Here is a 25119-nt window from a genome sequence, read left to right on the forward strand (position 1 = left end):
TTCGGTTGGAAGCAACACCGGACCTTCTGTCGCATGTGTGGCACCACAATCCGGGATCTCTCAGCCTGGCGGCTTGGCTCCTGACTACTGAGTTTGGCCTTCTAAGGCTTTCCATTGACTCACCGAATTTTGGAGGCGGCAAGATCGCCATCCACGAATGTCTCCTATGCATGGAAATGGAAAAGGTTTTGTGTGGTGTAAGAGCCAGCCGGGGGTGGACCCTTTGAACATTTCCCCTGAACAAGTTCTCCCCTACCTGTTGCAGTTGGCGGAAAGGGCCTGGCGTTATCCTCCATAAAGGTTCACTTGGCAGCGATTTCTAGATTTACTGGGAGGCGTCACGCGGCTCCTCTGTTTAGTGATCGCCTAATCAAGCATTTCTTGAAGGGGTTGTTTCGTACTTTTCCTCCGGTCAATAAGTTTGCACCGGTGTGGAGCCTTAATGTGGTACTTTCGGGTCTGATGAGACCGCCTTTTGAGCCGCTGTCTACGGCTCCTTTGCAGTTTGTCATGGAAGGTGGCTTTTCTGGTGGCCATTACGTCGGCCAGAAGGATATCCGAGTTGCAAGCATTGGTTGTGGACCCCCCCATACTTGAGGTTCTTGAAGGACAAGGTTGTGTTGGTTACCAATCTGTACTTTATCCCTAAAGTGCCAACAGCATTCCAAAAACTCTTCTATAGTTTTGCCCTCGTTTTTTGCTTCAGCATCCAGGCCTGCAGAATGGGCTCAGCATTCGCTGGACGTAAAGAGGGCGTTTGTTTTATTTGAATCATACTCATGATTTCAGGAAATCTAAACGGCTATTTGTGGCTTATGGGCCGTCCATTCATGGGACGGGCCATCTCCAAACAAGGTCTGTCTCGTTGGGTGTCCTCTGCTATCTCGTTCTGCCACACTAAAGCTGGGAAGCCTTTGGGAAGGACTCCGAAGGCACACTTTACGAGGTCTACTGCTTTGTCTGCGGCATTATGGTCGGGATTATGCTGGTGGACCACCCACGAGGCCAGGCGGCCTCGTGGGTGGTGCTGCATACCTTTACCCGGCGTTACTGTCTGGGGCAGCAGCATGGTGATGTGCAGGTGGGATGGGCGGGCCTGCAGCGCCTATTTCAATAAGGTAAACCCTGCAGCTTCAGGGTGTTTATTTTGAACTTGATCACTGTCTGGGTTTATTTCTCATGTATGTGATTCTGTGGTCTGTATTGGTTTGCCTTTACACTCCACCATGCATGATTGGTACTGCTATGTAATCTATTCACAGCATGTGAATCCATGAAAGATCCAATGCTGGAGAAGGGAGTAGTTTCTTACCTATAACTCCTAGCGTTGGTATCTTTCATGGATTCACATGCGCCCTCCGGCCGCACCTGCAGGCAAACCTGATTCGGGTTTCCTCTAATTTGGAGGTTAAAATCTAAAGGGAAGTCGCGGGGGCGGGGCTATTTATAGCTTACGTCCTATTGGTGGGGACTAAAGCACCCAAAAAGGATGTTGATGGGACACTGAAGTGTTAGTTTTCCATAGGAAAATGCTAGGTTAAAGTGACCGGGTTCCCAGCCTGTTGACACGGAATATTCACAGCATGTGAATCCATGAGCGATACCATCGGTGGATAAATTGAGTTACAGGTAAGCAACTACTCCCATGTAATGGATCAGTGAGAAAGGGATACCCGGTATCTCCAAGCACTCCACATAAGGTGGGCTCTGCTGGACTCGCCTATAAAATAAAAAGTGGTTGGAAATCACCCAGGGTACATAAAAAAAAAAGCAAAGCCCAAAGGCAACCCAGCACATAAGGTGTGTGTGCTGCCATAGTAAAATACATACAGCCCAAAAGTTATAGGGAAACTTTAAATCCAAACACTATGGAGAGCTAGAAAGGTCCCTCTGAGCCACCTCTTCAATATTCCCCCTCCTGTTTCTCCCCACGCTTTCACCTTTACATGTCCGATCCTTGGCATCCACAACCAGATCTCCCAGCCTTTCGCCTAGTCTTCACCTCCATGTGTTATATTTTGCTCTACCTCATTCCTGTTGCCATTCTTACTAATTTCACCTGGCCTTTCTTAGTCAATCTGATTCTACCTTCACCTTTCTTTACCCTCAGACCAAGGTCTAGTTACACCCTTGCAGGATCACAGTACGCTTTTTTTTTTTCTCAATGATCAGGCACCGCAAGACCTTTACGGTGGTGATGGTTATTATGATTAATAGTATTCGTCAGAATATTAGTAATGTTGCTATGCAATCTGCAACTCCCTTGTCTCCTGTTTATTTACCAGTGCTTAATGTTCACTGGTCTACTTTTCCCACTTTTTCTGACCATGACTTTCTCACTGCTTTTCATGAGCTTAAGTCTGCTTCACCACTTGATCATGTTCCTCTTGCTCTTAAAGATATCCCGGGGGAGATTGTTACACTGATTACATCTTCAGTATTTCTTTCTCCTCTGGGCATATTCCCTGTGCTCTGAAACATGCACTGGTCATTCCCTTGCTAAAGAAACCCTCTCTTGATCCTTGGCTGCTGTCTAATTTCCGTCCTATTTCGTTCCTTCCTTTTCTCATGAAGTTGCTGGAGTCTTTGGTGTCCCCTCTGCTCTCATCCTTCCTTGAATCTTCGTTTCTTTGACTCCTTTCAGTCTGGTTTTCGTCGTGGGAGAGGCAATGAGTCAGTTCTTACATCCGTGATTGACTATCTAGTCTGCCTTCTTGATCCTGGCGGTGTCAGGGCATTGATTTTATTAGATTTTTCTGCTGCTTTCGATGCTATTGATCATCCAACACTGATCTCCCGGCTTTTGTGCACAGGTCTGGCCAGGTTTTGGCCTGGTTTTCTGCTTTCCTGGCGGACCGTTCCGAGTTGGTTTTTCTTTCTCTGTTTTGCTCTAAACCTGTTATCTATCTTGCAGAGTCCCGCCGGGCTCTGCTCTTTCCACCACAATATTCAACATTTATGTTCAGCCACTTCTCCGCCTTATCCATTTCCATGGCTTCAGTTGTTACTCCTATGCTGATACACAGATCCTGGTTAGCCTCCATCTGTCTAAGCCTGATACTGCTGAAGGGTTTAGGGGTTGCCTTGGCTTTATGGATGGCCGAGAACTGGCTAAACTAAATGGTGAAAAGACCGAGGTCCTGGTTGTTGGCACCTCCAGCCCTGACTTTCTGGACCCCGGACCTTTGGGCGGTTACTCCTGGACCATTTCCTTCTCCTGCCTCCTCCATTAAGGATCTGGGGGTTAAAATCTCCTATTATCTCTGTGTGACCAGGTCGCTTCAGTTTGTAAATCTGGCCGTTTTAACTTAACATTTTAAGGAATGTTCTTTTGTTCTTTCCTGTGCAAGTTCAGGCCCCTGTGGTGGCTGCTCTTGTACTCTGCAATACTGACTATTGCAATGAGCTGTACTTAGTGCATGAGATAGGCAGGCTTGGCTATCTTCAGCTCCTTCAGAATGCTTGTTGAGCCCCATTCTGCCTTAGGGTGTACGCGCGCTTTATAAGTTCTTTTAACATAACATGGGCGCAGTGGAAATGCCTAATACCTTATCCAGAAGCAGTCTTAATAAATTACTTGAAACCTTTAAATGTAATTACCGTTCCAAGTGGTACACTGTGTATAGATTTTGAAAGATTAGCATCCTGTTGACAGTAAAAACATGTTGCTCTCATTCAGGGCTCAAGATGCCACACAAATTAGTTACAGCTTTCCTCCTTCACTAAAAGTGATGTACATAAAGCATATCCACCCTGCACAGTGGTATAGCTCATAGAGCGTAAACAGTGGATATATTTTGTCCAACAAAGCTATGAGTGTATCAAAGTTCACTTTAGACTCTCACTATCCAGCCCCATCAGGGCCTACTACAAAGGTACACAGCAAGAAATACAATGCAAATGAGAGGCGAAAATTCAGTGTAAGGGGGCTTACAGAACCCAGCGGCCATAGAAATCTCTGGTAATTATCTGGAACAATCCAGCAACCCAGGGCTCGCAAGTAGGGAACAGTCTTCCTTTGCAAGTTGAGCTGCAGGACAAGTCACCCAACAATGACCCCAGTAACCCAAAAGAACACTATGCCTTCACAGGAAGGAGACCCACCAGCCAGGAGTGAAAACAGTTGAGCAAGGTGTAAAACCCGACCAAGCTGATTCTGGTGAATTGGTGGACAGGACTAGGCAGCAAACGGAACAGTCCCACGATAGAGGTGGCCCAGTATGGTCCAAACTACCATCAGAGGCGGAGTACTGGGGTGGGTGGGGGGAGGGGCGTTTGAGGGGGGGTCACAATACCATTATCCAGAAGTAGGTTCCTACACCAAGACTCTGGATCGAGGTGGTAAAACGAGGCAACGGTGAAACAGACCAGAGCAGTTCATGTAAGGATATTCCAGCTCATCCGGTGTGGTGGTACTTGGGAGAGATTAAGGACAGCACATGACGAATGCCCAGCAGCCAGAAATTCAAACCAGTTAACAAGGAAGATCCAAAACAGTCCGTATGGCCCAACCTGTTCCTAAAACACAGCCACTTTTGTGGCAGAATACTGCAGAAGGTACGTAAACCTGCAGTATGCCAGCAGAATTGAGGCAGGCTTGGGTGTTCAGCTAGCTATACTCATGTGCCCGAGGGCAGGCTTGAGAATCGTAATCTACCGTGTTAGCTGGCCACAAATCTTTATACACACAAGCTAATAATTATTCAAGTTCACCTCTGACGAGATGTGTAATGGCAAGGAACTTATGTAGACCATTTCAACCGTTATGGAGGGTGCGTATCTGGGATCAAAGTGAGCCCAGGGGTCAACTTCCAATCTAGGCCGTACTGGTGGTTTTCCTAGACACAGAAAAGCCCCTAAAACATGAATACCCCAATGGCTACCAAAAGGTACATTGTGCTGCTAATTTGGTAAGGGCATGCACCAGTGGTGAAGCCAAAAGGTAGAGCCGACATCCTAAAACCAATGTAGTGTGACCATCTTGGAGCCAAAATGGGAGTGTGAAAAGCACCAAGTGCAATAGCCTTAAGAACTGTAGTTACTCTAGGATATACAAATGAATCTCCAAGGAGAACCCACAGGGTTCCCAGACACACTACCTATGTGGAGTTCCAAGGGGATACCTCTCTCTGCTCCTGTGACTTTTATGTTGGACAACCTCCTAGTTATGGATGGCGGCAGTGGAATTGTGTGAATGATCGACTGCAGGCTATGTCCATAGCCCCGGTTATGCACAATGGGGTCACCCAAGTATTAACTTGGTGGCTGCTTTTTTCAACATTTCAAGTGTGGTTGTTAGCCCTTCTACCGTTCTGGGAGTGGGAGGTCTTTTTGCCTTTGGTGGGAACCCTTAAGTGTCCCAGCCTAGACTCCAGTGTGTCTGGGCAGGCAGGAATTGGGGTGAGTATTTCACTGCCCTGCTTTGTCTGCCTGAGTGCCTGAATGGAAGCAGCTCCCACTTGGGGTCTGGCTGTCCTGACTGGACAGCCACCTGCCCCGGTCTGTAAACTGCTGAGAGATTGCAGAGGAATGAGTGCTGAAACTGTATATAAAGTGAGGTTCCTAAGGTGAAGGGCAGATCGACCACTGGAAACTGAAGTAACTCGAAAAAGACGACCAGAGACGCCGGCAGACCCTTTGCAACACGATGATGCGACCACTGCTGTTCTGACCCAGTTTTCTGTGTGACAAAGGAACTCTGAAGAGGGCTCCTTCCCTTTGACTGGTGGGAACAACCAGTCTCAAGACAAATTTTAATCTGAGCTATCGGAGTTCCTGTGTGCTTCCAGAGCTGCGGAACCCCCAAGACCAGAAGACCACCAACCCAGTTGAAGTGCAGGGCAAATTCGTCCAAGTCTTTGCTGACTCCAGGTAAACCTCCAAAGACACAATCCAACCCATCAAAGTCCCCTCAACAGAGTGCTGGACTGCAGGAATCAAAGATTGACCAAGTGAATTGCGTCCTTTCGGGGCACCGAAAATTCCTCAGGTTTGTGGTCCAAGGGCATCACTACCAGTTCAAAGCCCTCCCCTTCGGACTACGGTCGGCACCCAGGGTATTCACCAAGTGCCTTGCACCGGTGGCGGCGCAGCTGCGCCGCGAGGGGATCCACGTCTACCCCTACCTGGACGACTGGCTCATCCGAGCCAAGACGAGGGAGCTCGCCGTGGAGCACACGGCAAGGACCGTCCACCTTCTCACAGACCTGGGATTCTCCGTGAACTACGCCAAGTCCCACCTGGTACCCGCGCAAAACGCACTGTTTCTGGGAGCGAAGCTCGACAGTGTCCCTTCTGGCCTCCCCGTCGGAGGAAAGGACCAGGTCCATCCTGGGCAAGGTACAGCGGATGTTGGTTTCCGACGCGGCCAAGGTGAGGTCCATCAAGTCCCTCCTCGGAATGATGTATTCTTGCATCTACCTCATTCCCATGTGCAGGCTCCGGATGCGCCCGTTGCAGGAGTTCCTGGACGCGCGCTGGATCCAAACGACGGGCGGCTTCGAGGAGAGGATCACACTCGACGAGAGTTTCCGCCGAGCGGTCCGGTGGTGGGGCACCCGCGCGCATCTGACAGCGGGCATGGACTTCCAGACCCCAGACCACCAGGAGACAGTGACCACGGATGCCTCCCTGGAAGGGTGGGGAGCGCACACCGAAAATCTGCACGCGAGAGGCCTTTGGCTCCCGACGGAGAAGTCCCTCCATATCGACGTCCTGGAGCTCCGTGCAGTGTTCTGGGCCCTCAGGTCCTTCCTTCCGTCCCTCAAGGGCAAGGTGGTGAGGATCTTCACCGACAACACCACCACCATGTTTTACATCAGGAAACAGGGCGGAACCAGGTCCCCAGCACTGTCCAAGGAGGCGCAGGACTTGTGGCATTGGGCCGTCGCCCAAAGGATGTTTCTGGTGCCGTTTCATCTGGCAGGGATAAAAAACACCATCGCCGACTCACTCAGCAGGGAGCTGCGCTCGTGCCACGAGTGGGAACTACGGCAGGATCTAGTGGATCGCCTCTTCCGACAGTGGGGCACACCCCAGATCGACCTGTTCGCGACGGCGACGAACTCCAAGTGCCGGAGGTTCGCCAGCAGGTTTCCCCAGGCGAGGAGCATGGGCGATGCTTTCTCGTTCCCCTGGGAGGGCCTGTTCCTCTACGCGTTCCCTCCTTTGCCACTGCTAATTCGGCTCGTCAACCAGCTCAAGAGGTCACGGTGCAGGATGATCCTCGTCGCACCTGCGTGGCCGAGGCAGATATGGTTCCCGGACCTTCTGGACTTGTCAGCGTCCCCGCCAATCAAGCTGCCGGTGGACGCGGATCTACTCTCCAGGGAAGGAGGCGCCATCCTCCACCACGACCCGAAATCGGTGAACTTGCAGGCCTGGCTCCTGCAGCGCTAGAGTTTGGGGGATACGACATACCGGCCGACTGCAGAGAGGTTCTTGCAAAGGCCAGGGCGTCCTCGACTCTTAAATGCTACGGACACAAATGGAAGAGGTTCTCTGTCTGGTGCCACGCACAGAAGATTAACCCTCTACGGATTACGGCTCCCCAGGTACTGCCGTACCTGCTGACGCTGGCCAAAGCTGGACTGGCACACGCGTCCATCAAGATTCATCTTGCTGCGATCTCCCGATACACCAGAACCACGGGGCGGACGTCCTTGTGGTCTCATCGTCTGGTGAAAGAGTTCATGAAGGGACTGTTCAGAACGTTCCCGCCGGTGAAGGCTCCGGCCCCGGCGTGGGAGCTCAACGTGGTGCTGACCAAGCTCATGGGACCTCCGTTCGAGCCTCTGCACTCGGCCCCGTTGAAGTTTGTCGTGGAAAACAGCATTTCTTGTGGCCATCACCTCCGCACAACGGGTGGGAGAGATCCAGGCCCTTCCTGCAAGGCCCCGTACTTGACTTTTCACGACACGAGGGTAGTGCTCAGGACGCACCCCTCCTTCATGCCCAAGGTACCGTCGGACTTCCATCTCAACGAACCCTTGGTGTTGCCTGTGTTCTTCCCGTCGCCGGCTGAGAGGACTTTGCACTCGCTGGATGTGGCTAGAGCGCTAAAGTTCTACGTGGACCGCACGAAGTCTTTTCGGAAGACGTCACAACTCTTTGTGAACTTTGGACCTGTCAATCAGGGGAAGGCTCTCTCGAAGGCTTCCATTTCCAGATGGCTCTCCGGCTGTATCATGTACTGTCATCGGTTGGCAAACCGACCACTGCCTGGCCGTCCGAGAGCCCATTCCACCAGAGCGATCGCAGCTACCACGGCGTTCCTTTCTGGTGTGCCCCTGCTGGACATATGTAGGGCTGCTACGTGGAGGTCGACGCACACCTTCACGAAATTCTACTTCGTCGATCGGGATTCCAGGGAGGAGTCCAGGGTCGGCCAAGCAGTGCTGCGCAACCTGTTCGCCTGAGGTGAGCCTGGTGAGGAGGTAAGATGCTTAATGTTGAGTTTGATGTAATGCTTAATGTTCAGCCTTTGCCACCTCCCGTGGTTGTGCATGTGTGTACTGCTATGTATTCTTTATTCATGAGCATGTGAATCCATGCCAGACCCCATGCTGGAGAAGGAACAAGTTACTTACCTGTAACTGTTCTCCAGCATGGGTCTGGCATGGATTCACATGCGAACCCTCCCGCCTACCCCTCTGCGGCTCTTCACTTGGTCATACTGCCACTTCACGTGCTTCCAGATCTGAAGATGGCTGCCAGAGGCGGTGCTTAGGTAGAAGGCAGTCTTTGGCTGTGGTCAGTATGACGCAGAGACCAGTGATTGGTTATTACTATGAAAGACAGATCAGAAACGAAACTGATACTGGTTTTTTTTTCTTTACCGAGGATTCCCAGCCTGACGACGGGGAATATTCATGAGCATGTGAATCCATGCCAGACCCATGCTGGAGAACAACAGTTACAGGTAAGTAACTTGTTCCTTACTCCATCTCGGGGCTGCATTTGCGGCAGGCCAATGTGAATGCCTGCTTGGTTGCAGCTAACCAGAAGCTGTGGCGGGACCTCAGGGAATTTCTGCCAGACCTCCCTTCGGATAAGCAAGCCTCCTACAAGAACCGTCTTCAGTTTTCTTCATAGGAAATATCTTCGACTCCTTCGACCCCCAAAGTCTGGTTTAAAAAAAAATGCTACGACTGTGGGACGAAGATGTCTATTATGGATCCTCACAGCGTCTGCCTGTGGTGTATGGGCTCTGGGCACTGTACTGTTGACTGTCGGTCCTGTCGGGCCATGACAGAAGATCTCGGAGAACGCAGAGGTAAACTGGCAGTGGGGAGGGAGCATTCTAAGTCTTCGAAGAAAAAAAGTCTGGCGAGTTTAGACTCCTCCCAGTGTAAGAAATCGAGGAGTTGTTCAAGGCAGTATTGGTCTTCTTCAAATAAGGCAAAGAACAGACGCCATAGATCTCTCTTAATCAGCCAATTCCTCTACTGAGGTAATCGGATGTCCCGACAAAATCAGATTCCCTGAGAAAATGGGATGCTTATAGATCTGAAATGTGGATTTTCGAGAATGCGGCCTGGACCCCTTCGAAAGAATCATGCAAGAGCCATGCCCCGGTTGCTCCTTTGGACAACTCGGGGAAGTCGAAGCTTACTACTTAGAAGCCGAGCATGAAGCCAGCAATACGCAGAGAGTGCTCGACCTGATGAAGTCGTTGAGAGTAGCGACTCGGGCACAGTCCTCCTTAGATACCATCGAAGAAACACAAATCGTCGAATAACTCGGCTACTTTGCCGACTTCAATCGGAGTCAAACATCTCGACGCCAAAGGTGATGGAGTAAACTGGCACCATTTTCGAAGCTGTCTTCGACACTGTTGACGACCACTTCGACTTTGTCAAAGCCTTTGCCCATTCAGGATAAGGTTTACAAACCTGTTGTGAAAACAGACTTTAAATCTATGTCCTCAATATATGAGGAGGAACAGCCCTCTGAAGAAGATTCCCCTCCTTTTGGGTTGCAATTTGGCGTTCAGAATGCTCCTGAAGAACTAATTGATCAAGAGTCCAAAATTAGAAACCTTTTTGATTCTCTCCAGTCGGCTAGTGGTCTTGACACCTTGCCAGTACTGGATTTTGGCAGGCCTAACCCTGGGGTTCCGCCTATAGAAATCTCATGAATAGGGTCACAGAATATATCGGTTGGAGCAGCGCTTCCCATGCCTATGTACAGAATGTGAGCGACATCCTAGACCAAGGCCCTCTGAAGGACCCAGTTTTGCCCTTTCACAAAGCCCTTCAGAGGAAGGTTACTGCAAATTTGGAAGCCCCGGTTTTAGGGAGAATTCTCAGAAATGTGCTAATTCTCTCTACCTTGGAGCCCCCAGCAACTTTGCTGGATTTTGAGGACTTGATTTTTTTTAACCTGGAGAGAGTGAGACCCTTTTTCCCACTCATGTATTTTGTGATTTTTGTACACGGTTTCTTTTTGGTTGTGGAGCCGGACAAACTCAATAGGCATAACCTTTTACATTGTCACACAGCATCTTCAGTGCAGTAACACAGGGAAGTCTTTCAGATTTCCCAAAGGTTTAAATACCTTCTCTGGGATAAACTACTGTTTCCCAGAGCAGTAAAGTGAAATTGACTTTACTTATACTTATATTTGTAACTTTCTAGACCCAGCACACACACTTACCATAGGGTGCTGGAGGGGTTACTTAGTAAACCCTATGTCTAGCTTCTCATGTAACACTTTTCTTACCCTTTCCTCACTGAATGGCTGGTGGCAGTGGTTTACGTTTTACTACCATAATGGGATTCTACTGTGTGCTGCGTTCGCAGCCACGGTAAAGCACCCATGGGTGCCATTTTTGTCAAAAAATCCCCAGTCTTCTTTTTTCGACCTTTCTTTTTTCGACCTTTCTTTTTTCGACCTTTCTTTTTTCGACCTTTCTTTTTTCGACCTTTCTTTTTTCGACCTTTCTTTTTTCGACCTTTCTTTTTTCGACCTTTCTTTTTTCGACCTTTCTTTGTGGAAAGTTCCTTTTTGAGATTTACTCGGTTTGGTCCCTTTGTTCATTTTGCATTTGGTGGGATTCACTAGTGAAGCCCGCCTCTGGCTACAGGGTGTCTGGCGAGGGCAGGAAGCAATGGAGGTGCCGTAACTCCCTGTGCTTAGTCTCCTAGGAGACAGGAATGCACTCTTGGGTGATTGGCCAGTTGGCTGTCTGGCAAGGACAGCCACCCCGCTGGGTGACTGACAGCTAGGCTGGAATGAATGGGAGCAAGCTGCATAAAAGGCAAGGCTTTTTCGCTTGGAAGGCAGTCGACCACTGGACAAAGGAATTCGATGAACTACTTGAAGAGGATGCCTGATGCAACTCCTGGACTGTTGGTTTGCCCGGTGAAGCCCTGCTGCTGTGCTGAAACTCCAAATTCGTATTGCCAGCGAAGCCCCTGCAAAGACAACTTCTCCCATTCAGTTTGTGGAACCAATGAACTCCAAAGTGAGCCACCTTGACATCCTCTCAAAGCTGGTCGAGTTTCCACTGCAGTCACTGCTGGAACCGGATAGGCCAGAAGCGGAACACCAGTTTGTGTGCAAAGCTTTTAAGCTGGGCAAGAGCTGCAGGAAGATCCTCCGGGCTCCCAGGAAGCAGTACTGACCGAGCCTGAGCCCCCTCAACAGAGTGCGGGATCCCAGATGCAAGGAAAGCCCATCTCTACAGCCAGGAACTGGAGTGTTGCGATTTGCGGTAGACGTGAGGAGCTGACACAGAAGTGCTACTTGTTTGAAGATTGCCAGTTACAAGCGGTGGGAGTCCCCAGAAGTCCTCCCTCTTGTACCCACGACTGAGGCCCAGGAACGGTGAAATCTGCACAGGAACAGAAGTCATCTGCTGCACTTTTTCTTCAACCTAAAGGTACTGGAAAGTCTAAGAACTTTCATCTTGTTGTGTAGCCACTTGTCCTACTTGGAGATTTGCTTGGTTGCATCTGTAGAGTTGCTATGAGCTACTTTACCTCACAAGCCTAAACCGCTTGTGGCCCTACTTTGATTTCTCCTATTCTACAGACTTTTTAAAACATTGGCAAATACTTTCTACCTACCTGCAAGAAGTGCTTCAGTTACCTTGACGTTTGCCAACTTAACCATTGGCTGGCCTGGCTCCCTGAATTACTCTTCTCTCCTAAGTGTTTTTGCCTTCCTTAAAGGAAAGGGTTAACTGACTTTGCATTGGGGGGTTGTTTTGAATGTAATTACCTACTTGATAATAACTGTATGAATACTTGTTTTATTCTGAACTCTTCTCTTTAACACTACTACTAAGAATATTCTAAATGCAACAGTGATCTATTGATGCCAACCACTCCCTAGTCATTGCAGTCACATGAGGGTGTAGGTAGTGCCTGTGTCTCATCCCAAATGGGTATTTGCTGATTTAGATAACTAAGGGTATTTATTTTTGGAGTGTATTTGTGTTACTTTATATTGCTCCCTTCTGAAGAAGGCTTATTCTAACTGACAAATTAATAATTGTTTAATCAAGAAACCTTGTGTGTAAGAGTTTATTTAAATACTTGTCAATGTGAATCTCTAACTCTCCTAGAGCTCACATTGACCCCTCTTGAGATGAGCCTGGCTACTCGGCCACACTACCAACCTGTGTAATACAGACTTATACCAAAGGATGGGTTCCTATTGCCAGGAGGTCAAGGTTGTTGTAGTGCACCCAAAGGGTACTGCATACATCCTTGCCTGACACCCGGAATCTGGACCTGCAGTTAACAAACTTTCCAAGGAAGTACAGGCCATCCAGCAGTGGTCCAGAATACCTGACCAAGCACCCCACACCTGAGAGCTTGGTAGTTCTGGCTGCCACATCAACCAGGCAATCAGCTTACCCCCTCCCCCCCAGATAGAGATGGCAAAAAAGGTAAATGCCTGGGCTCATAAGGTTTTCACATCAGGCAGCATGGCCTTAATCTACCAATGTCACCTGTACTCTGCCAAGATTTCTTATACCCTGTGGGACTGTTGCCATGGCGGCTGATCACATCCCGGAAGGCGAAGAAAGGCGGCTTCCTGGCTATAGTTAAGGATGGAAGTGTGGCAATGGGAGAACGTCTCCAGTCAGGATTGGATACTGCTGATGGCATCAGCAGATCCATGGCTGCTAGCACCGTACTTCACGGGTTTGCGTGGTTGAAGTCTGGGTTTGCACCAGACGTGATGGCCAGACTGCTCAACATGCCCTTTGACGGCTCACGGTTGTTGGGCAGCAAGACAGTTGAGTCTGGAGAAGCTGAGGCAGCTAAATCCCTTAGCGCCCCCATTCAACAACCTCAACAACCCCATTCAGGCTCATCTTCCTGGTGGGGGTCCTTCTTTTTGTTTCTATTCCTCAATTGGTAGAGGAAAAGGACAGGCCGGACAAAGATTTCCTCGTGGTTAACGAGGAAGTGGTGCTAAATCAGCCCCAGCAGCGGCAACTTTACCCTCAGCCACTAAGCCACTCTGAGGCCTTCACCCACAAGACCCTGGTGGGAGGCAGAATTTCTCAGCATCTGAACGAATGGCAGGGCATTACCTCAGATGCTTGGGCACTGGAAACAGTTGCCCAAGGTTACTGCCTTATTTTTAAAAAATGACCTTCAGATCATCCCCAGGATCCAACTCTGTCAAAATTCCAGATCCGCTCCTTGTGAAGGAAATTTTAATCCTGCTAGAGAAAGGTGTAATAGAACATGTACCTATAGCAGAGAGGAAGAAGTGTTGGTATTCCCCCTACTTTCTCATTCCCAAGAAGGATGGAGGATTGAGACACATCTTGGGCTGAAGAAACTGGAACAAGTTCCTCAGGAAGGACAAGTTCAAGATAGTTAATCTTTCTCAGATCCTTCAGGCTCTCCAACTCCAAGACTGGTTGGTATCATGCAACCTTCAGGATGCTTAATTTCATGTGCCAATCCATCTCAAACACAAAGTACCGGAGGTTCACAGTTCTCATTATCGGTTTCGAGTTCTGCCATTCGGGTTTACCTTCGCCTCAAGGGTTTTCACCAAGTTGATGGCGGTAGTGGCAGCAAGTCTCAGGAGAGGGGAATTCATGTCTACCCCTACCTGGACGATTGGCTGATCAGGCCTCATTCACCCGAACAAGCCCAGGAACATCTCAGTATTACCTGCCACTCCCTTCAAAGACTGGGCTTCACCCTCAATTACAAGAAGTCCCATATGATAACATTCCAAAGACTCCATTTAATTGGAGAAGTCCTGGATACTTCCTCGGGAAAGCCTCGCCTCCCGAGGTGAGCGTTCAACGCATTCAGTAGATGGTAACAAAATATCAGAATGCCCAGCATCTTCCGGTCTTCGATTTTCTGAAGTTGCTCGGTCTCATGGCATCCTACATTTTTCTAGTGAGAATGAGAATCCTTCAATGTCCCCTCAGGACTCAGTGGTCCCAATTCTCAGGGAATATGTCGGACCAACTGCGATTTCCAAGCAGAGTTGCTCAGGGGCTTCTATGGTGGGTTTACAAAGACAATATTCTCAAGGGAAAATCTTTTGGCAACCATGGCGGAGATAATTGTAGTGACGGTCGCCTCACTCACGGGGTGGGGAGCCCACACCAACGAACTGACAATCAGCAGTCGTTGGTCTCCATCGGAATCCAAACTACACATAAACCTTTTGGACCCGAGGGCAATCAGACTAGCGCTGAAGGCCTTCCTGCCCTCTTTACGGTGGAAACATTTCCTGATAATGACTGACAACGCAGTGGCCACGTACTATCTCAACAAGAGGTGATGTAGGGTCACTACCACTGTGCAGAGAGGCAAGTCCGCTCTGGTTCTGGGCAATACAAGAAGGAATCTCTATCGGCAGTTCACCTAGCCGGAGAGCAGAACACTGCGGGGGACACTCTGAGCAGGCAGAGCACAGTCTCCCACAAGTGGGAACTAGCTCAGGAAGTCCTTTCACCCTTTGGGGAACCCCTCAAGTGGATCTGTTCGTGACCAGTATCAACCGGAAGTGCGAACTGTATTTCTCAAGGGAATCTTCCCCCAAGAGGAGCTCAAGGGGACGCGTTCGTAGTGGACTTAGAATTTCCACTCCTGTATGCGTTTCCTCCGGTCCCTGTCATTAATCACGTGATCAGGGGGTTGAGAAAGGTCAGGAAATCCATAATCCTAATTGCTACGGCTTGTGGTAGGAGCATGTGGTACCCGGACCTTCTGGACATGTCCATCTGCTCTACAAAGTCATCCACAAAGAGGATCAGCTCTCGCAAGAGGAAGGTTGGGTTTTCCATCCGGAGGTCAAAACACTCCGCCTTCACGCCTGATTTCTGAGAGGCTGAGATGCAAGGATTGGGTCCTCCCGGATGACATAATGGAGATTTGGCTTTCGGCAAGAAGGCCAGCAACCCAAATCCTTGTACCGGTGTCGTTGGAATGCATTCAGTAACTGGTGCAAGTATAAGAACGTGCATCCATTCAATGTGGCACACCTATGGTGCTTTCTTTCCTGTCGCATTTAGCCAATCTGGGGCTCCAGGTTGGAACCATAAAAGAATACCTGGTAGCGCTTTCCATTTTTAAGTGCTCCTCTGAAGAGGTTTCCCATTTCAAAATCCCCTTGATTGTACAATTTCTGAAGGGACTTATTAATGTGTACCCTCCAGTTCCATTTAATGTACTTGTTTGGGACTTAAACCTTGTATTAAAATTCCTGTCATGTATCCCATTCGAGCCTTTACATACGTGTCCTTTAAGGCTCCTAACATTGAAAACCGTCCTACTTATTGCAATAACATCATCCCGCAGGGTAAGTGAGTTGCAGGCTTTTTCATGCAAGCCTCCTTGTACTACTTTCTATAAAGATAAAGTCAGCCTCAGGGTAAAACCATCATTCCTACCGGAGGTAGTCTCCGACTTCCATCTCTCGCAGAAGATAACCCTACCAACTTTCTATCCTCCAGGCAAAGCGGAAGAGAGACTACATAGGCTAGACCCGAAAATGGCTCTAAGCTTTTACATTTCAAGAATGGCTAAATTTTGCCAGGATGATCAACTTTCTATTGGGTATACTGGCCCCATATTGGGCCTGGCAGTCACCAAACAAACTATATCCAAGTGTATCATACTGGCCATTGGAGAATGTTAGACTTGCGGGAAAGGACCTGCCGGAAGGGCTAAGAGCTCATTCCACAAATTCCACAAGGGGCATGGCAACCTCTGCGCTCTCCAAAGGGATGTCCCAATAAATGGCATCTGTTCAGCGGCCACTTGGTCTTCCATGCACACATTACTGTTTGGATTTTTCCTCCACTCAAGGGCTTTTTGCTTCTCCATTCGGTCCATGATTAAATTGATTGATACTCCCACCTCCAACTTGTCACTGCTTTGGGAGTCAATCACAAGATGAGGAATATGTGGGAGGATACAATCGATTCGAAGAACGAGTTACTTACCCCTGGTAACATAGATGTTCCTCCCACATATTCCTCATCACCTACCACGCCGTAAAATGTATTACACTCTGCGCTTTGAGAGCTTGCGGTCTTGGGTACACCTGGTTACTTCCTCGAAAAGGGGGAGAAAAAAAACTGAAGCCAACGGGTGCTGCATGCGCTATTTGTACTGACGTCGACGGAGGCCCTCGAGGGACATTGCATATAGCGCCTTCTGCTGAGAATGTTTTTTATTCCAAAGCAGCAAAGCTGGCGAGATATAATATCACAAGATGAGGAATACGTGTAGGTGTGGGGGTGAGGGGGCAGCCAATCGAAAAGAGTTACCAGGGGTAAGTAACTTGTTCATCTGTAGTCTCCCACAGCATTCAGTCTTCCTCTGCCTCCACCATCCTCTCCTCCTCTTCGTCAGATCGGTATCCTCTTTTACGGGAGGCCCTTTCGCTCTTGGAGATGCAGGCAATAGAACCGGTTCCTCTTGTAGAGAGGGACTTTGGTTACTATTCTAGGATTTTTGCAGTACCAAAGAACAACCAGGCTGGCATGAGGGTAGTCCTGGGTCTGTAATTTCTAAATCTAACGCTGGAACACTTCAAGATGATTACTCCTGCGCACCTAACAGTCTGTGTAGGGGACTGGATGTGTTCCCTGGACCTCAAGGATGCGTACCTACATGTAGATTGGCTGCATGGGACGCTTCTGCGGTTCACTATTGTCGTACCAATTACAGTACAAAGTTTTGCCCTTTGGCCTGATCCCGGCCACTTGTGTCTTTGTGAAGTTGATAAGTGGCGGGCCTTCTCTGCTTGCACGGCATTAGGGCAGGGTCACCCAGACGACGGATACCCTCAATCATCTGGGGTCTTCCCTCAACCAAGAGGCTTATGTCCCTCCGCAAGGTGCTGGGGCACTTTCTGGCCAACTAGACCACCTCTGCATGGTGGTGCCATCATATTTTGGGCCTGATGGCCTCCTGCATGCTGACTGCACCACACGTCAGTCTCGAGGTGAGCTCCAGCTCCACCTGGCGGCCAATTGGGACTAGGAGAGACAGGGTTGCAATTGGACAAGATCCCAATTCCACTGCTCCTTCTGCCCAATAAACGTTGGTGGCTGATGGATGGCAATGCTTCTGTGGGAGCCCCCTTCACCCGACTGGAGCCTAACCTTAAAGAATGAATCAGTAAAGAAAATATAATCTTGAAGGATAAATCAACAAAATAACTTTTCATTGAAAATGGAAAAGCACATGAAATGATTCTTAAATTGCCAATTTTGCTAATTTGTGAACAAATTTGTTAATATTTTTTTTTACAAACTTTTTTTAACAAACTTTTTTGATCAAAGAAGCAGGTCTGGTAACCGGATGGTGACGACGTACTCCTCTTTAGGGCTGGGGGCTGCTCTGCAATTCATGGAGCATGGTGCAGGACAGAAGCCCTCCTACATATCAAAATGCTCAACTCAGGGCAGTGGGCCTGGCCCTCAAGGCGGTTTTGCCCTAATCGGCGATAAATCTGGTCTGGTCTGGTCAGGACAGACAATTCTACAATGTTTTACCTGAACAAGCATGGTGGCACCCGTTCTCCCACTTCCCCTCTGCGGGGAGGCGGTTTCGATCTGGGAATGGACCTTTACAGGGGAGATTTGGATTTCAGCAGTCCACCTGCCGGGGGACTGCAATGCACAAACGGATCAGCGGAGTCGCTTGGGGTTTAACACCTACGAGTGGGAGTTGCACAACACCACCTGGGGGTTCGTGGACCTCAATTTGTTCACATTTCCCCCATAATTTTGCCTCATGGACAGGTAGGGGAGGGGGTGGAGGGGCTGGTAACTGGGAGATGGCTTTCAGATCTACTGGCAAGGCTGCAGGCGTTGGACGTTCCCGCCCATCCCTCTGCTCCAGCATACACTCTGCAGGTTATGTGCTTCGGTGGGCTGCAGCCTCATCCTGGTTGCCCCACTGGCCTTTGAGACCTTAGTTTTTGGATCTGCTGCAGTTGCGCCCCCCACGGTCCCGTCCATCTTCAGATCCCCAGCAGGGGCTTCCTGACGCAGCAGGGCGAGGCAGTGGAAAATCCGGACCCGGCTGAACTGGCTCTGGCAGTCTGCTTCCTGACCAGCTGAGGCTTCAGCGTGCTTTAATTTTTAGATAACTTGGACATCATTCAGCAGGTCAGGAGACACTCAACCAGGTTCTGCCATTGGGCTCGCAACAAGGGTCTGGACCTTGTCACCTGTCCTTTGGATGATGTACTGGCTTTTTCAGCACACCTGGCTCATTCTGGAGTTCAGGTGGATACTTGCTGCACGTATTTGGTGGCCATCGGGGCTTACAAGAATTCCCCTGAGCATGTGAGCCCAGTGGTTAAGGCACTCCTCTAGGCTTTTTCCTCCGGTACATAGGCCGCATCCAGTCTGGGACCTCGATGTGGTTCGGGCAGCTTTGCAACGCAAGCCATTTGAGCTAATGGCCTCTGTGGCCATCCGCTTGGTGACACTAAAGACTGTTTTGTTGGTGGCTCTCGCCTCTGCACGGAGGGTTGGTGAGCTGCAAGCTTTCTTTGTGCAAGCCCTTCACCACGTTTCACGACAAGGTAGTCTTGCATACTCAACTGAACTACTTGCCCAAGGTGGTCTCTGCATTCCATCTTAATGAAGAGATCTGCCTGCAGGTGTTCTTCCCGAACCCACAGTCTGATGCAGAGAGGGCCCTACATTCTATGGACCCCAAAAGGGTTCTCAAGTTTTCTCTCTGGCTAAATCCTTCAGGAAGTCCACGGCATTGTTGGTGACTTTTGGTGGCACCTCCACAAGCTCTCGGGCATCCAAGGCTTCCATCGCCCACTGGATAGTTAGGCCATTTTCGGAAGCATACACAGCCATGGGCAAACCGGTTGCTGAGGATTCATGGCCATGCAGTCAGAGCTAAGGCCATGGCTGTCGCATTTCGGAAAAATGCTTCTTGGGATGTCATCAGCAATACGGCTACTTGGTCCACTACGGCCTTCTGTAGGCACTGCTCACTGGACACCAGCTCCAGGCGCGATGCAGAGGTTGATCAGTCTGTTCTGAAATACATTTTCGCTTTATTCTAGATACGAGTCTGGTCGTCGCAGCTCCACCCTATGGTTTTGTTTGGTGGAATCACCCCCATGGATGGAGGCATGGGGACGGGACATATGAGTAATAGCTCACCCTAGGGACTAGAGTACTCCTAGTCCATAGTCCCTTTCCTCCATACGTCCCACCCACCTTCCCCTGGTAGTATGCCAAGGGCTAAAATGTACTAAGAGTAGCCAGGTATCTAAGTGTCCGATGTGTCAAAAGGGGACAGAGGTGAGGCGCCACAGGCCGCACCCCCACACGCTATAATAAATTTAAAGACTAAGCTCCATTTTTCCCTGCCAAAGGTTCTGGTACTGTCCCCATATTGGGGGACGCCCACAAGGATGGTGGAAAGGGGACCATGGACTATGAGCACTCTAGTCACTACAGCGAGTAACTTTATCACAGTAACAATGTTCCTTCCTAAGTCATTATCTTATGTGTTTGCAGAGTAAATTTACTTATTGTATTTCTCCTTAGTGTTTTTGTTAATTGTGCCAAGTATGTAAGTGATTCTTGTGTAAATATAATCGATATTGTAACATAAATGTGAAGCTTAAAACACTAGAATAGCCCAGGCTAAGTCAAGCACGAAGGAACTCTTTGCTATACTTAGAGCTGGAAACCCCAATCCCTATACCGGATAACTGCACAAAAGACATGCTTTGGTGCTCGGACATTCAGCACGCATTAGTTAAGAAAGTCAAGACCCTACAAACGAAAATCGCCAAAAAGTCACTAATCAGAACATCACCCCCATCTCCCCTCACAGCTGATACAGCACCCAATAGCCTTGACCACACCCCACGCTTCAAGTTCACTAAGGTTACTATACTTGAGACAGAAATAATTATCCTTTCACTTAAACCGTCCAACTATAAGGGAGATCATTGCCTGGCACAACTATAAAGGATGCCTCTAGAGACTTGGCCCCGTTCAGCACTAAACTGGTCAACTCTTTCTCATCTGGCAAAATCCCAGCTAACCTAAAGGAACCGTGGGTGCTCCCACGCTTAAAAAAAAAAAAACAGACATTGGACCCAACTAGCCCTACCAACTACCGACCCATCACCACTGCCATTCCTGTTCCAGCTCCTTATTGGGCTCACGTCAGTCTGGCTTCCGGCCACAGCATGGAACCGAAACAGCCTTATTAGACTTAAAGGCGTAGATTGACTAACTCAGACAAGGGGACTCCCGTCGTCCTTCTCTTATTGGATATTTCCGCGGTATTTGACTTGAACATAGTCTTATGTAGTCACCTTGACACAGCTGCCCACTTCTCAGCGGAAGCTATAGTCTGGATACAATCCTTTCTCAGCAACCGGACTGTGAGATTTATCTCCCCGACGGCAGCTGCTGACCCCATCCTTATCACTTGTGGAGTGCCTCAGGGGGTCATGTGTCTCACCTACCCTCTACATCTTCACTAAGGCCCTTTTCGATGATCTGGATCATTTGGGTGTCACCTACACTAACTATGCAGATGACACCCAGATCCTCCTACCTCTTTCTGGTGATTACGACAAGGATTTGGCCTTTGTGAATAGGATTTACCTCGTCATCCAGGTATGGATGGCTACCCATGGTGTATACCTGGATAAGACCGAGATCATCCTAGGCACCACTGCATCCCTCAATAAATTAAATTCTAATTACTCCACCTTAAATATTGATAATAACACTATCCCTATGACCAAAGAGGTGAAGACTTTAGGATTTTACCTAGATTCGACCTTATATCTCAACAAGCAAGTCAATGCGGAGGCCTCCTCCACAGCCTATATGTGCAAATTGATTAGGGCTAGCAAACCTTTGCTAACAAATAGCAGTTGTATCACCTTAGCCCGAGCTCTTATTTTATCAAAATTGGACTATTGCAAAGCTTTATTCATAGGTGCTAATAAATTATCAAAAAGATCCAGACCTTGCAAAATAATGCTCTTAGAGCCGCATTAGGAATTGCTAAACGAGAACACATCTCTGACACACAAAGAGCCAACAACTGGCTTTCTACACTCGACAAAATTAAGTTGATGGTTGCAACCTTGACCTATAAATGCTTCAACAATGCTGCACCCAGCTACCTGTCAAAGATTCAACAAGATGTCTTCAACTAGGATCACTAGACTATCGAACACTAATCACCTTGCAGTTCCTAGATTCACGCTATCGAGAATTGGGGACTGTAGCTTCCCAGTCAAGGGAGCTAAACTATGGAACTCACTACCACCTACACTAAGTCGATCAGTCCTTCCACAACTTCCGCAAGAGTACCATCAAATGGCTTAAAGAATCAGATCTATAGTTGGTACTAGACACTGGACTGCAACATGACTGTAAATATTGACTGTAAATACCTGCCTTCAAACTGTACAGCTTTTCTCCGCATGTTACTTGTTACCATGTTTTACTCTTGCTTCTGTATATTGTAATATTGTACCTCCCTTTGTTATTCTCACTTTGTACCATATTCCTCTGTGTGCTTAATTGGTTATTCCTGTAATTCTCCTGTGTAAGCTTTGAATCATATGCTCTGTGCCCTGATACCCTTGGGTCTGGTGCGCAATACAAATAATAAACAAATACAAATGTATGTGTTTCTTTGTTGTGCATTACTAACTAGGTTCAGTGTACTTGCATACAGCTCACATCTTCCTTTTAGAACATGCCTGACTGCTCTGCCACTCTACCAATGTTCTAGTAGTACTGACTGATACGAAGAGTTGGGGGGGTGGGGGCATCTACAAACCATTTGGATAGTTTTGTGAAGTCTACTTACAAAGTGGACTTTAGTAAAAACTCCCCTAACAAGACTACAGTACCCCAAAAATGGAATTCTGCAATGACACTTTGTACCTTTTTGTATTTATGTGCAACCCTCCAGACCTCTCTTGGGAGTTAGTTGTTGGCTAGGCTTGGAGAGTGAAAGCATGAATGTGAAGCTTTTATAATGGAACAGCCTGTATGCTTAAAGTATATTGTAAAGTGAGGGGCGCTGGAATTCCTGCTTCAATGTGAGGAAATATTTAAACAAATATGCACATCTATGTCAAAGAAATTAATATTAAGAGAAATGTATTCCTGCATGAAAGTATCATTTTACTTAATGTAAGGACTACTGTACTACTAATCTACTTTTCTCAATATGTCTCTCCCATCAGCCCCCCTAAACTGCCTTACTGATTTAAATCTTTTAACAAAGATTGGCCGTTTCGACAGAGAGCTTGTTGGAGCAACTGCTGGCTTGCATGTGTCTGCACCAGTATTTTCAATGGTTCCTCCTTCATGCCCTCCGGTCCAATCCCTGAAGGCGCTAACTGCTTCAAGTATGAGAAAGTGGTTTGGAGTGTTCACTGCAATGTGCAACTTTCTGTTGCAAGGTGGGTCGATGTGGGAGGGGGGTTGAGTGGCGAGGCGCTCAGACTCTCAACTAGGATTCACAGCATAGTATTCGCAGATCTTGAAACCATCTTTTGAAATGCATGGTATGGCTAACATTTACTTTTGAAATTAGACCCTAAAATAGTGGGTATGGTACAGGTGACCTTGATATTGCTGTCCCTGAAGACTCATGCTAGCAAGTAAAACCTTACCACAGTGTTAACCAATCACTTATCTTGTTTATTTCGCAGGCAAGTTTTTGAGTGATGCTATGCGCCAACAATTCTACAACCCTATCAATGTGGATCATACCTTTGGACGCATTGAGAGCCCAAAACTGGAGGAAATGTTTTACAAGAGCAAACCCCGTTACGTTAAGCGCACCAGTTCTGCAGTTTGGCATTCCCCTCCTATGAACAATCGCTGTTCCAATGTGGTCCTGCCACATGGCATGAAAAAATACTGACTTCTATAACCTACAGCGCCTGCTACCAGAGGAAGTAAAAACAGTTGGCACTCGAGTTGGCTTGTTCTAGGAAAACGGCAAGGAGTGCTTGCATAAGTGCAATCTGCTCAAGCAGCTAAAGGGTATTGGGACAGACTTGCTGCTGAACATTGGTCGACTTTTCAGTGACTTTTTTTTTTTTTTTTTTTTAATGGCACTGAATGTTATGGATTTATTGTACATAAGGACTGCCTGTGGACTTTCATGCATGCCGTCTCTTGGGAGATCGGTACTTGTCTGGTTTTTGTATATGCACCTTTTAAAAAATAATGTTGCAAGGATGCAAAAATTACTTTTTTAATTACTTAAATATTGTATTAAAGTTTAGCTCCATACTGCTGCCAATCATTGGTGTTTGACTGGGGGGTTGACGGGGTGTCTTTCTCTTGCCTCCGTCCCAATTGTTTGGAAATGTGTCTGTAGTAGTGACAGTGTGGAAATATGCTTTCTTTAACAAAAGTCATGGGACTTAATGTATTTTTTTTAAGTGTTGTAATGGGTCTCTAAGCATTTTTTAAATTGTTTCTGGTGCTTCAATCTTGTTCTGAATTCGTCCCACCTTCTTGGACACCAGATTAATGACGAAGAGCTAGTGTTTGAACAAACACTAGTGTATCTACCTATGATCTGGATTCTGGGTCAGATTTTAACAAGAGAAGCTGGTTTGAGAAAAGCTAAATTAGCTGTAGCCAATACATTTTCAGAAATCCTCATCCTGCATGCTCTCCTTCACAACTGGTTGGAATAGTCTGCATTTTCAGGTGGGCTGGGTAAGCTGGCTCAAATACACTTTTGGAGTGTTTTTAAACCATGCAGGGGGGCACATGCATGCAGTGGCCCGGCTTTCTGAACCAACAAGGCACCACCCACCAAACTCTAGCCCCTTTCCTCCATCCTTGTGGGTGTCCCCCCAACATGGGGACATTACCGGAACCCTTGGCAGTGAAAAATGGAGCTTCCTTTTTAAATTTAGTATAGCATGCAGGGGCATAGAAACACCCCGCAGAAGCTCTGGCACCTCACCTCAGTCCCTTTTTCTGCATGGACTGTGTCAGACCTGTCAGCCAGCATAGAGACTTTTCTGTTTTAGCTTTCCGCTTGCTCCTTGGTTTTTTTTTCCAATTTCATTTAACTTCCCTGGGTGGCTCGCCTCCCCCAACGCATGTCTGCTGCTGGAGGCTTCACAAGACGGGCCTCATTCGACCGCTCGTTCCCGAGCCTTCGACCACCACGCACTGTCTTGTGTTTTGGGCCCGACCATCGCTGGGACACGTGTTCGGCTTGCAGCACTAAGTCACAGTGCATTGAAGAATCTGTTGCCGATGGAGATCTTCAACACTTCTCTTCTGCTCCACCTCAAGGATGTCGTCTCCAGGACCTCATCAAGACAAGGTAGGCCCTCTGTTCAGCATGGCTGTGCAGCGCAGCAACGAATAGGGGTTCCTTGGATTCGGGTTCTGGCAGGCCAAAGGCATCTAAGGCAACTGGTTTCCGAGCCGAGGGGCATGGGGGCTCTTCCGGGGGCAGACCTGAGGCCATCCAGGCTACCGGCTCCCAAGCTGACGGCTCGGGGGCGTTTTCGGCTCGATCCAGCACAGCTACCGGCACAGGTGCCAAGGTTGTCCAGCCTAACCAAGCTTGCTCAAAGAGTCGGGGCGTTTCAACTACCGGCTGAGGA

The 25119-nt window shown here is 48.3% G+C and overlaps 1 protein-coding gene across 4 annotated transcripts in view; it reads left to right on the forward strand.

The window, feature by feature from the left end:
* INCENP (inner centromere protein) overlaps nucleotides 1-23776 on the forward strand; it is a 675150-nt gene extending 651374 nt beyond the window's left edge. For all 4 annotated transcript variants that reach the window (XM_069623903.1, XM_069623901.1, XM_069623902.1 and 1 more), the window contains one exon: nucleotides 23188-23776. In XM_069623903.1, the coding sequence (XP_069480004.1) occupies nucleotides 23188-23402 (215 nt within the window). In that variant the 3' untranslated portion in view covers nucleotides 23403-23776. The remainder of the gene's footprint in view (nucleotides 1-23187) is intronic.
* The last annotated feature ends 1343 nt before the right edge of the window (nucleotides 23777-25119 follow it).

Source organism: Ambystoma mexicanum, chromosome 11, assembly GCF_040938575.1.
Source record: "Ambystoma mexicanum isolate Mex_15411 chromosome 11, UKY_AmexF1_1, whole genome shotgun sequence".
In the NCBI taxonomy this organism is placed as follows: domain Eukaryota; kingdom Metazoa; phylum Chordata; class Amphibia; order Caudata; family Ambystomatidae; genus Ambystoma; species Ambystoma mexicanum.